The 13,042-nt window shown below is 36.6% G+C and overlaps 1 protein-coding gene across 1 annotated transcript; it reads right to left on the bottom strand.

Annotated features, from left to right (window-relative positions):
* Nucleotides 1-4,771: 4,771 nt before the first annotated feature.
* LOC113761820 (coatomer subunit delta-like) lies at nt 4,772-11,365 on the bottom strand. The gene is made up of 12 exons (XM_027304965.1): nt 11,221-11,365; nt 10,793-10,859; nt 10,577-10,616; nt 9,453-9,676; nt 8,979-9,221; nt 8,693-8,870; nt 7,838-8,142; nt 7,074-7,266; nt 6,832-6,985; nt 6,073-6,135; nt 5,891-5,987; nt 4,772-5,104 (listed from the first exon to the last, which is right to left on the bottom strand). Exons 2-12 carry the CDS (start codon nt 10,793-10,795, stop codon nt 5,015-5,017), a joined length of 1,590 nt encoding a protein of 529 aa, XP_027160766.1. The 5' UTR covers nt 10,796-10,859; nt 11,221-11,365; the 3' UTR covers nt 4,772-5,014.
* Between the last annotated feature and the right edge of the window lie 1,677 nt (nt 11,366-13,042).

Raw genomic sequence — 13,042 nt, 5'->3', positions numbered from 1 at the left:
AATCCGGATTGCACATATACATTGGCCACACAATATTTTAGATTTTGTTATTTTAATTGGGTAGGGCTTGGGATGGTGAAATATTAAAGAGAATTATAAAACCAAAAAAAAAACCAACAAAGCTGTACTTATCAAAATAAACAAAGAAGCTTGGCCTGGAGAAAGAGAGGGAGAGAAGATAAGGAGCAAGAAGACAATAATAGATTACTGGATTTGCAGTCATCGATCTGGGCCCAGCAGCATTGGATGAGTGATGATGGGCTCCAGTCTGCTCTAAATACGGCCCAACGACAAACCCAGTATTATTTGGAAATTAGAGATTTTTTTTTTTGTTTTAAAAATTTGGAAATTAGAGAGTGATGCCTCGAATTTGGTTAGATAATACGTTTCCCCTTGCTCATACAACCATTGGAGCAGGAGCCGGTTCAAATAATATCCATGACCCGAAAGCTATCAAAGAAGGGTTGGATTTTGCTGAACTCCAATATGATGTAGACATTGAATTGAAGTCCGCACCGATTCAAAAAACTTGCTGTGGACATCCCAGAGAGGAAAAAGTTGACCGTTACATTGTAAATTTCTTATACGCCATTTACATAAAGGTCGTCAACTCTCCAAAAAGGGCAAAAATAAAATCCAACAACTCACTGCCATTTACACGTGCTTATAGAAGTCAGTCCAAGTGATTCTCTCCGTCTTTCTTTCTTGGATTATAATGCCACGTCCTCTAATCGAGAGATTTAATTCTCAGCAAATCGAATAATTAATTCTACATTCATCAGATCACTACTGAATAATTGACCGTCTCTCTCTCTCTCTCTCTCTCTTTAATGCTTTGTTTTGTTCTGATTCAAGTAATGCAGGGCATGATATTGAAGGACGAGACCTCACCAGTCACCCCACCAACCTATTTGGCAAATAGAGCAGAAAAATAGTACTACTACATAAATCACTCATCATTATATTTCGTTTTCATAAGGTCCAGAAATAATTCTTCCAACATTGGTGGCCCCGAATTTTATGAAATTTTTTTTTGCCTCCAATATAACCACATGGTCGACATCTCATCTCCACACGGACCAAATACCCCTCGGATATTTATGGACGATTGTTTGGATTGTGTTTTATTTGGAATATTTTACTGTAGCACTTTTTGTGATGTGATGTGTGTGAGATAAAAAGGTAATTGGGAAGATAAAAATGTGTATTGAAAATTGTAATAATGATGTAAGCAGATAAAATTGGGGAAATAAAACACAATCCAAACAAACCCGGCCCATGTCTAAGCATACTTTACTTAATTAGTTTTGGGGGCTCTAAGATGTGAGTGACATTTCAACAAGTGGTAAGAAACTTGCATGTACTAACAAAGTCTGTAAATCCATAGTGCAAATGTAATCAACAAATCTCAGTAGCCCAGGCTGTATTTTATAGTATCCAGTTAGGAGGTAAAACTTTTAGAAATGTACATAAAAAGGGGACAGTATACTTATACTATTTGGGCTGTGTATGTCTATTTTCAGTTGTCTTATGTTGGAATAATTCAATCATCTCAAGCGTGAAGTAGGACCATTTAGACTCTTGTTTGAGTGAGGCAGGCCATATCGTATGGAATTTAGATCATGAAGTGTTCCATTTTCTATTTTTAGTACACATTTTTATAATTGGTCTTATACCTGCAGGGGAGGAGGGGGGAGGAGGATGGGAATGAACCCAATTAAACTATTGAGAATTCGAAGGAAATTAAACTATTGTGAGGATTCGAAAAAAAGAATTAAACTATCTCCTAGGAAATCCTTAATGGAAAAGGGAAAATCCACTTTTTGTCTTTAAACTTTAAGTTAGGGACACATCTCGTTTCCTAATTTTTAGACGCACTACATTTAGTATATGAATTAATTATTTTGGGCAACATTTAGTCCAAAAACGGTTAAATATTCAATTTGGACGGAGAAGGCTGACATGGCCGTTGACTTTGATTGAGAAATTGTTTTTACTTAATGGCCACGTGCAAAACACGTGACTTTCTACATTCAAATTAAGCAATTTACCATTTTTGGACTAAATGTGACAAAAAATAATTAATTCATATACTAAATGTAGTGCATCTAAAAATTTGGAAATAAAATATGTCCCTAACTCAAAATTTAGGGACAAAAAGTGGATCTTTTCCTAATGGAAAATGCAAGCAAAGGGTTTCGAAACTCTTACCCCTGCACTCGAAGAGGGACTTTTGTCCCTCCCTGGTGGATAACTGAAAAAGTGTTCTAGATTTAGATCTTGTACTAAAAAGCATGCATGTACATATATGGATTATTATAGAAACTAGTAACTTGTGAAGTCCCAAATTACCCACCACCAGTTTCTTTTTACTGTTTTCTTTACGCGGTAAAAGCATGCTCGCCGACTATTCTTGCAACAATTAAGGGGTCAAGCATAAGTTCCAAGGCACGTAAAAAAAAAAAAAAAAAGAGTTGTTTAGGTATGCTCTCACTTAGGGTTGTAATCGAGTCGAGTCGAGTCGAGCCCGAGTATCGCCATACTCGAGCTCAACTCGACATAGAGATAGGGGTGCTCGAGCTCGAGCGAGTAGTATTATTGGAGCTCGAGCTCGAGCTCGAAACTTGCTCTCAATACTCGAGCTCGACTCGTGGGCTCGAGTCCATTCGAGCATTCGAGCCTTATCGAGCTCTATCGAGATCGAATTATTAAATTTCATTTTCTTGATAATTTTTGAGTGAAAAGTCATTATTGCCCTTTTAAAATTTTTATATAATTTGAAACATTTCGTAAATTCGACAATTTTTTTGGGTATAATGGTAATTTTATATATTAAATAATATATATAATTTTAATAATAATATATTAAATAATTAAAATTAATATGCTCGATAAGGCTCGTCGAGCCTCCGAGCATCTCTTCTGGATGCTCGAGCTCGACTCGATAGCCTTATCGAGCTGCTCGAGCTCGACTCGAACTCGGTTTGACCGAGTTCGAGTCAAACTTTTGACCGAGCAGCTCGGTTCGATTACAACCCTACTCTCACCGCTTCCGAAGGCTAATAATAGTCACATTTTTCAACTATTTGATGTTATGAGCCATATAGTTTTATAGTGAAAGATGTCAGGTGTGGCATTCATGCACAATTATTTATATTCTTATCATAAAACAACATGGAGAATCGTAAGAAGAACTACTCTAGGTCAAAAGGAAATGTTTCATAGCAGCTCAAGTTTACTATTCTTCATACGACGAACCATGGGAGCTTCCTCTTTGGTTTTTTTTCCATATCTTGGTCCTACTCCATTGTTTACTACTAGAGGAGGCAAGATGCAAAGAATAGTTACTAGCCCAGATGGATTAATCTTATTTACTCTCATGCAGTTAAACAAACTTGCAAAATAAACAAAGCTTGCAATCCAAAATGAGGTAGGAGGAAAAAGAAAGAGGAGAAGGAAAAAAACTAGTAATACTTTGTAAAACCAAAGTAATTAAACAAAATCCTGGCAGAAAAAGAAAGATGAATTAGCAGATTCATCTGTAGCTCATACATTTCATGGCTTAATTATTATTGGTAGTACTAGAATCCAAGAATACGCTTACAGGCTTTCAAGATCCCAAATTTCTTCTTCTCCGGAGATCCTATTGAGTTCGTACTCGTAACGTTATTGTCTTCCATGGCTTCAAAAACATCTTCATCGACGTCATCATCATCAAGTAGGATCGCAACACATTGGTCGTGGATCCTGCAATACTTCTCATGAGAGACTGAAGGCGTTGAGGATCTTCTCGTTGAGAAAGCTCTCCTCAGTGCTGATTGTATTCCTCTCTTTGTTGTTGTGATTCTTTCCCTTTCCAACTTGAACCTCTGGGATGAAGTAGCTGAGGAAACTGAACGGTTGTTGCTCAAGTACTTTGCACCGACACTACTGCAGGCTGCTTGATGTTCATCTTCATCCTGCTTCTGCTTCTGCTGCTGCTGCTGCTTTGGAATTGGAGGGGACTGATCGTGGTCTTGGCGGTCGACGGTGTCGGTATCTTGATCATCAGATTCACTAGTAGGACTAGGAGGAATGTTTTCGTGGACATTTTGGGTTTGACGAGAGAGAGTTAAATCAATGGCACTAAGATCTGAAAAATCAATGGATCTTGATTTGCTGTTGACAAGAATCAACTTGGAATATCCATTCATTTTCTTTCTTTTGCTCTCTTCTGTTGGCGAAAGTCCAGAAGGGTTATGAATTTATGATTATGAAGGAATTTGAGGTGGCGAGATGATATTGATATGTGGGAGGAGGAGTACAGTACTGCACTGGAGAGAGTTAAGGGGTGTATGTATACTGGTATGATACTAGTAAATGCTGTACTAGAAAGGCAACTGCTAATTGTTGGTGTGAAACCATCCTTTAGATGGATCATTTTAGGAGCGAATGAGATGAATTTGAGTTCTGCGTCGAGGTTATCTTTTGCTAGAATGGAATTTTTGGTCAACATCTGCTTAATCCTCATATTTTATGGCGGGTGGATTTTACTTTTGAAACCTTCCACACGTTTTAACTGTTAAATTTTTTGTGTTGTCTAGCAACCAAATGTAGGAGTCTATCATTTCCAAGAATTGTCTCTTCTAGAGACATGTTAGTTGGCTTTGACGGTTAGTGAAGTAGATTGTGGTCACGGTGGATGTTAAAACTATTTTTTTTATTAACAAAAAGGGGGGTGGGGAGCAAACAGGTCTAATATAACAGGGCTTGTGGGCTTAGCAAAAGTAAATTACTTCTGGAAAAACGAAAAAAAAATTCTTATAAGCGAAAGAAAAGGTTTGCTAAAGGATCAAGCTATTCGCAGTATAACAATAATGTGAACCTGAAGAACTCGTCCCAAAATTTCAACCAAACGAGAAAACAAAACAAAGAAAAGCATACAGACAATTGCTTTCTGAATTCAGAACACAAAAAATTTCTGAAACTATTGGCAGATTAAGTTTTTTGACCATCACGGACGGCATCTATTTGATCAAACCACTTGGTAAGTCTCTGTAGTTAGCAGTGTTCTCTGAGAAAATTTAGGAGCGGGTCCACCTCCCAGTGGCAAAATATTGGCAACCTGCAAAATTTTTACGATTGCATATACTCAGGAAACAAATACTACTCAACAAAATGGTCAAGTCTTAACAAGGAGAGAGCCCCAAATTCTGGGTATATGATGCAGGAGTGGATTAGAAAACACTAGATTTATGAACCTTCTAGGTGTCTAAGCACAGAAAATATCTTTACACATGCCAATCAAGCATCAAGGTGGAAAAATGACATGCACAAAAACTGTAGCTTTAAATTGCAGAGCATAGATTCCTCTCTCTCTCAAAGGGGTTAACTCTCCATAAATAAGGTCATGTTGTGCCTAAAAAACACATTCAGATTCAAGCTCTTTCTCATTTTAGCACTGTGTTGAAGGCATAGTATATCAAAGACTAGCAAGGGGTACATCTAGAAAATCGAATGTGTATCTATCAAACCACACAAAGCAAATCTCAACTTTTCTGGTTTGCCAATCCATTACTGAGAAAATCTCTAGATACATAACAAAATCGGCAAACTTAAATAAAACTGGTTCTTCAGATAGATAAAGATCTTATCATATCTTACTGCACCAAATATGAAAACCCCTGTGCGGAAAATGTAGGCAGGCTACTAGTCAAGGGCATTACCAGGCAAAATACAGAAGGGTGGGTATTTACAGAGTATTTGAAGTTAGTGTTTGTAATGCACGCCAAAAATTAATTCAGGAGATGCCATAGGTCTCTGAGGAGGCAGTATAACCTTTTTTTCACACGTGTCCTCTTTAAATATCATCTTCATATGTTAAGACACAGAAAATGAAGCGAAAGCAAACCTTCAAGTCACTAAATGTGCTTGCAGCAGTAAAACGCACAGAAATTGGGAAAAAGGATGCTGGATCTGCTGGGGGAACCACAAATTCCATAGATCCACTGCCAAGATCACATGCAATCAATTCAGAATAAAAATGCCAACTGTAGTTTAGGTTAAAAGGATAAGATTCCAAATCAAACAGACCTGCGGTTTGAATTATCAATGAGCACAATAGACCACTCCAAAACAGAATTTCTGGAATCAAACCTGCAAATAAGCATTAAATGAATATTAAAATGCTATTTCACAGCTACCACTTAAACCTAGGCAGTGTATGAATAACTTAAATGCAAACCCACTTTTCCCCTTTTGGAAGATGCAACATAAAAAAGCTACTTGAAGAGGCCGCATACCATCTCATTATAAAAAATTAAGCTAGATACCCATTCGATAGAGAGAGAGAGAGAGAGAGTTATTTAAGCTCAATCTTCTCGCATGAACAGAATATTATGTCCAGTAACTTCACTTGCTTTTAGTTGTTCCAGTTTTCTGAAGATGCAGACTATGTTGTCTACAATCTACAATTCTGGAACAACTAGCATCACATCAGTTTGTGCAGCAAGGATCCAAAGCTGTCAGAAATAAAAACTCAAAATTCAGAAGACTCGGGCTACAACTCTTCACAGAACTCTGCACAGTTCACTCAATTCTGAGTAGATCAACAACTTCCAAAACATACCATAGATACATAAAGACATGCTACACTGCATGGAAGCAAGCAAGAAATGCAGCATATGCTCCAGTATAGAAGAAGTGGCAACCATTCTATTGCTAAACCACAAAAGATATGAGACCTATGCCTACAGAATAAGGACTCTATAAGCTTCAATCTCCAGGAAGAAAGGTCCAACTGACGAGGAACTAATGAGTTTTTACTTCAACATATAACCCATAAAACCTCACCTCCAATCACCATCAACCTGTCGGACACTAGGAGCTTCTCTTAGGGCTGGAAGTGGCACAGAGATCACAACATTTTGAAGATCAAACAATGAAAAAGCTTCATACTCGATATTCACATAGGTCTCATTCCCAGAAACAGAAGGCCAGCAGTTTACTGAAATAAGATTGAGGCAGAAATCAAGAACACAGCAAATTAGTAATCACATAAGAAACAAGTACAGATCACAAATCCACTAGCTTACTTGACAATGGCACCAAAGACTCATCTCCACTTTGCATTCTCCACTTCAGAAGACTAACACCATCACCAGATTGGCCAGTCGGAAATGGGCGAGATGGATCTTTCAGTCCAAGGATATTTTCATTGTTAAACAACTCCTTGTTAATGTTAGGATGTGTTTTGAAAAGAATTGCTGGATTTCCTCCAGTTTCAACCTGAAAATTACACAATTGAATTAGCATGCCTATTACAATTATAACACAAAACGACCTGGATTACCAGATACCCAAAGCCATCTAAGCTTTGTCAAAAAACTTCAGCTCAACTAATGAAATCATATTGGAGGAATCAACTTCATCTCCTTAAATAGAATAGAGGGGCAGCAAAAGTTTCACAGAAGAAATGAAATCCAAGCATTCAGCAGTTCACAGAAACTGCAAGTAATCCCCTACTATGGGATGGAAGAAGCAAAGAAAAACCATGTCATACCGCTATAATGCCTCCATTTTCGTTGTTCAGAGAAAACTACTAAAAATAAAAGAATAAAATATTAGAATAATGAGAAAAACATTTGACTTCTTCCAAATTGAATCACAAAATTTTATTCTTAAGAAGACAAAGAAAATTGGAAGAATTTTCATCCTCTGAGGGCATAGCATTGAGGACATTCATTCATCCAGATACAGGATTTGAAACAGCGGTTTCTATAAATGGATTTGGTCTCAGAGCAAGAACAGTGATGTGCGTGTGTGAGAGAGAGAGAAGAATGGAAGGTGAGGGGAAAACCTGCACTTGGATATGTCCATCATCTTGATTAAGAATTTGAAGAGACAAGGTACCCTGAACATCAAAGTTGCTGATACCACCGTCACGTTTCAGTGTCACGTTAAGCTTTTCTTCAGCATTCAATGTTACGGGATCAGTTGGTGGTGGAGCAACAGGTTTGGACTGACCAACAGTGGGTCTCACATCCTCAACAATAACTTCACCTTCAGCTTTAAGAGACTCCAAAAATTGGTTGGTCCTTTGTGTTTTACCTAGCTGCATTCCAAGGCCTTTTGGTGGAGCTGTAGCTGATGCAGCTGGACGACCTGATCATAAAAATAGCATTATGATCAACAAACTATATCCTACCTTGAAACAATAAAGCAGTTAGATATGTATGGTCCAACACCATTCTATTCTAAAAAAGTTTTCGTCCTCATTTTAAACAAAAATAAATAAACATGAGTAAAAGTAAAAATTGTCCTGTTCTGAATTAAATAACATTCTTGATACTCAATTCTCGATATGGAGGCACAAATGGAGCCACAATGCATTCTCAGAGTGCTTTCAAACATGTTTAATCATGAACAAGAATAACTTTATACAATCAGTAAATATCTTACCCTCCACAGCCCATGTGCTGTACATAACTTTTTCAAGTATTATAGGCACAACATAAACCTAAAGATGCAATGCAGATTCCAGCTTCAATAGGAAACTAAAAGTAAACTCAATCACAGGTATTTACATTAGACCGCCATGAGAGCATTTAGACCTCATTAAATGGTCGCTTCCGCCTATAAAATTTGAAACAACTTATAGAACACAGTTAAACAAACAGTGCCATTTTTAGTCATAAGTCAAATAAACACATACCTTTTGACTTAGTAGAGAAAGAATCAATATCTGTGGTCAGTCCAAAACCAGATGAACTTCCATAACCACCTCCAGTACCAGGCAAACTCGTATCACTTCCAAAGCCAGAATCAATTCTACCAGATGACATTGATTGCAAAGGCATAAAACCTCCTCTCTCACCTCTATTCTTTTCAATCTGCAGAATGTATATTACAACTTTTAGGCAGTGTGTACGAAAAACAACAACAACTATATATAACAAAGGCATATAAAAACATGAGAAGACTTGAATTCCGCGCATTACCTTGCTTTTATCAATCTCACTAGCTTTGCGCTTCATGACATCCTTGGTGTCATTGATCTTGCTCTGCAAGACCAACTTGTGCAATCGCTCCTCATGACTTTCCATCTCACAATACTGCTTGACTTGTGCAACAGTAACATTTTCCTTGTGCCCAAGAGAGATGGCTTCATCAAAGGCAAAAATAAGCTCAAATGCTGTCTTGCAAATTCCTTCTTCATCAAGGGAATAAGAATATTCAGGGACCTAATAAATTGTTAAGGAATAAGCTTAATAAACCAATGTCTTCTTTTGTATCCATTTATATCGATTCTGGAAGCATGATGGTTGACAAAACTTCCATCTAACTCAGATCAATGCAAAATGAAAGAAACACTTACAATAGAAAATCAGATTTAACATGAGATCAAACATTATCCCTTAACTTTCCATTTTTCAATAAAATTTAGAAGCAAACTGAATGTGCAGAAAGGATACAAGTTTAGAGAGCAGCCTCAGGGTATCCAAATCTTCAAGAATGTTGCTCTGTTTGTTTGTTACAAGCAGCAAGTAGAGAGACTCAATTGGCTGGTAGACATATCGCACATTTTCAGTCTCAACATAGGTGTGTTGCTTCCCAATTCCAACCAATTTTGGGAATGCTGCAAGGTATCCCTCAATTCTTATGCGTGACATATCAACAAATTGCCTTGACACCAATGCTGTTAGAGCCACATCACAATTTAGATTAAACAAAAATATAATATGCGAAAAGAGATCAAAACACATTAAAATACATAATTAAGTCCAAGCCCAGATAAAAGATTGTACATAGAAAATAAAAGATGGCTCATGATGCATGAAAAGATCAGTTGATGCTTCAATATCGTTGTAGCTTAGTAGGTTCCAACATACATATCCCAACAAACAATTACTCCAAGGAGTAACAATTAAGGAATCATAAGAAATAATGCATGCAAAATCCCACCAAATATTTCTTTTTCACAAAAAAAAAAGAGCAAAGCACAAATTTCTCTCTTCTCGGGTTTTTTGGCAAAATATTCTCTTCCATTTCTAAGAGGTGCATGTTGGGCTGTCCTTCTAGAGAACTTCCTTTTGTTCGGTATTCTAGTCCAAAAATTATAGAGCAAAATGACTGGATTTGGTGTGGGTTCCTAGGATGCCACAAACTAACACTTTCAAGAATCGGGTGTTTGTATTGCACCAAGCCCGAGCATCCATATATTTTCCCTTTTCATTTATTACTAGCAGATCCACTATTCTCAACTTTCAGAGTTTATCCCCAACAATCCTCTAGTGCTTTTTGGAATTTCTGTGAAAATTTATATCTGAATTAAATTCATATACGTATTGATATCAACGTTTCCATGCAAATATCAGGACTAATCATATGCACTTCCCTAATCAACAAAGCCTTAACAAAACCACTACTTTTTCCCTAATCTCAATTGAATTTAACAAATAGTCAAACAGTACACAATCAAAGCAGAAATCTCCAAGTACATTTTCCCTTTTTGCTTCACAAGCTTAGAAACAAAACACAAAATAATCAACATAATTGCACAGAGAAATAAGAAATCTAAATTGAATATGGAGCTTACGTTTGCCAGATTTACTTATGATGGAAGCTGCTAAAACCACCTGCATCAACACACGCAAAAAGGCATAATTAAGAAAAAAAATTGAGGGAGAAAATCATGAGAAAACCCAATATATGCATATCAGATATTAAGGGGCACATAAGTTTATGATCTCCAATTCAAGTGGTAATATATGCAACAAAAAAAGCTAATCCTAATCTTTGCAGCACGGATTACCATTTTGATCCTCTCGAATTCCGGCCTCCACAGGTTCAAATTCTCGGAAATGGTTCCTGTTTCACCTCTGAAACACCAAACCAGCTAAAACTCAGCGAAAACAACGAACAAAAGATCAATCCAGATAATTTAACGAACATAAACGGATGACCAACGAAAAGCTTGCAATGCAATATCACGCACTGAGAAGGCATTGATCCAAAGAATGCAAGGACCAATTAACACGAGTTGTAGAAACTAGTGAGTGAAATTAATCGAATTTGGTGCAAGATGTAGCAACGACTGAAGAATCATGAACAGATCGGAGTATCAAAAACCCCAGATCTAAAAAGTAATTCAGCAAGATCCAGCTTTAAATTAAAAAGAAAAAAGATAGAATTGGCTTAATTAGGAAGATGTTATACACTAGGTACAAGTCGATAACTTACCAGAGAAGTTGCTGCCGCCGCTGCTGCTGCAGAGGGAAACGAAATATAAAGAGGGAAATGATTTCTCTCAGCGGAGTGAGTGTTGCGATTGGATCAGTGATGAATGCCCCGGGGGTATGTTTCTCTTCTCGTTTTGGGGAAGGGAAGTGGCAAGAACGAAGCATCAAACGGGGTTTCTTCTTTCTTACTTACGTTTGAGTAAATTACATTTCAACCCCGCACATTTTGGCAATTACAAAAGGATGCACTAATACTATTCACCTCATGGAAACCCAACACTCTCATTTTCTCGTAGTTTTTGGTTCGGAAAAAAAATTAATACAAAATATTACATTTTTACATAAACACGTCTATCAACTACCTTTTTATCTCATATGTATTAAATTGTTAAAATATATTTTTCTAAAAATATTCTTAAAAATAGCAATTCAAAATTAAACGGGCTCGTGTTCTAGCAGAAATTTTATGAATATATATATATTAATAATATAAATTATCTATGCATAAAACTAAGGCCTTGTTTAGATTGCATTTTCCTATATTTTTTGTGGAAAAATTATCGTAACAATTTGATATATGTGAAGTAAAAATGTGATAGAGAAATGTGTTTACGGAAAATATAGCGAAGAAAAATTGCTGTCCAAACAAGGCTTAACTACATATCTATCATACATGAATATTCTTATCACGTATTTTCTCAAATATTTCAATAAGCTCTAAAAGTATTTAAATTATCAAACAGTTTTACTAGTACTACTTAGTGCACCAAGTTCGTTGAAATAGTGAACGTATCCCTTAGCCATTAAACTTTGATTTGAGGGGTTAAACCGCAAATGTTTTTATGTTGCATCACAAAGGCATTCAGAAATTTCTCAAAAGAAGTATAACCTCATAAATGGATTAATCAAAATTTTGTGAACCTTTTTAATTCCAACAATACTGTTCAGAGATTGTGACGCCCCGAAAAGTATAAGTGTGAGAACCCGTACTTTTCCCATTTTCTAGGGTTTTATTTATTTAATGGCTTGTTTTCTGTGTTTTCTTTAGTAGGGAAATTTTCTAGATATTTTTAAGGAGCAGATATAGTTTTTGGATGATTTTTCTAGTATCAAATAGGTTTTGAGAAATTAAGAGTATATATCGGACGTGGGACCCACTAGTGCGAAAGTTCGGAAAAATTCGGCCAATAAGGTTAAGTTCCGGATACTGGGTGAAATTTATCGGGTGTTAAGAGATAAGTGGAGGATGAGATGTGATTGATGTGAGAGGAAACAAAAGGATAGAAATACATTTAATGAAGTGACACGTGTCACTTTGTGAGTGGTTGAAGCCTAAGACAACTATTCACCCTTTTTGACTTTTTGCAATTGAGTTAAATATCTCACAAAAATCACTAAAATTCACTCTTTTCTTCTCCTCCATGGCCGTGACAGTTGGTATCAGAGCTTAGGTTTCAGATCTCTGTAGTGTATCCTAGGCTTGAAGTTTAGGATGCCGGACTGTGGGTTTGGTTTTTAGTGATTCTTGCGGGATGTCTCGACTTGATTGGTACAAGATGGAATGTTGAGGACGACATTCTTTTAAGGAGGGGAGATTGTGACGCCCCGAAAAGTATAAGTATGAGAACCCGTACTTTTCCCATTTTCTAGGGTTTTATTTATTTAATGGCTTGTTTTCTGCGTTTTCTTTAGTAGGGAAATTTTCTAGATATTTTTAAGGAGCAGATATAGTTTTTGGATGATTTTTCTAGTATCAAATAGGTTTTGAGAAATTAAGAGTATATATCGGACGTGGGACCCACTAGTGCGAAAGTTCGAAAAAA

This window comes from Coffea eugenioides, chromosome 2 (assembly GCF_003713205.1).
Source record: "Coffea eugenioides isolate CCC68of chromosome 2, Ceug_1.0, whole genome shotgun sequence".
Lineage (NCBI taxonomy): Eukaryota > Viridiplantae > Streptophyta > Magnoliopsida > Gentianales > Rubiaceae > Coffea > Coffea eugenioides.
Note: the sequence above shows the minus strand (reverse complement) of the source record. Positions and strands in the feature narration are given on the sequence as shown.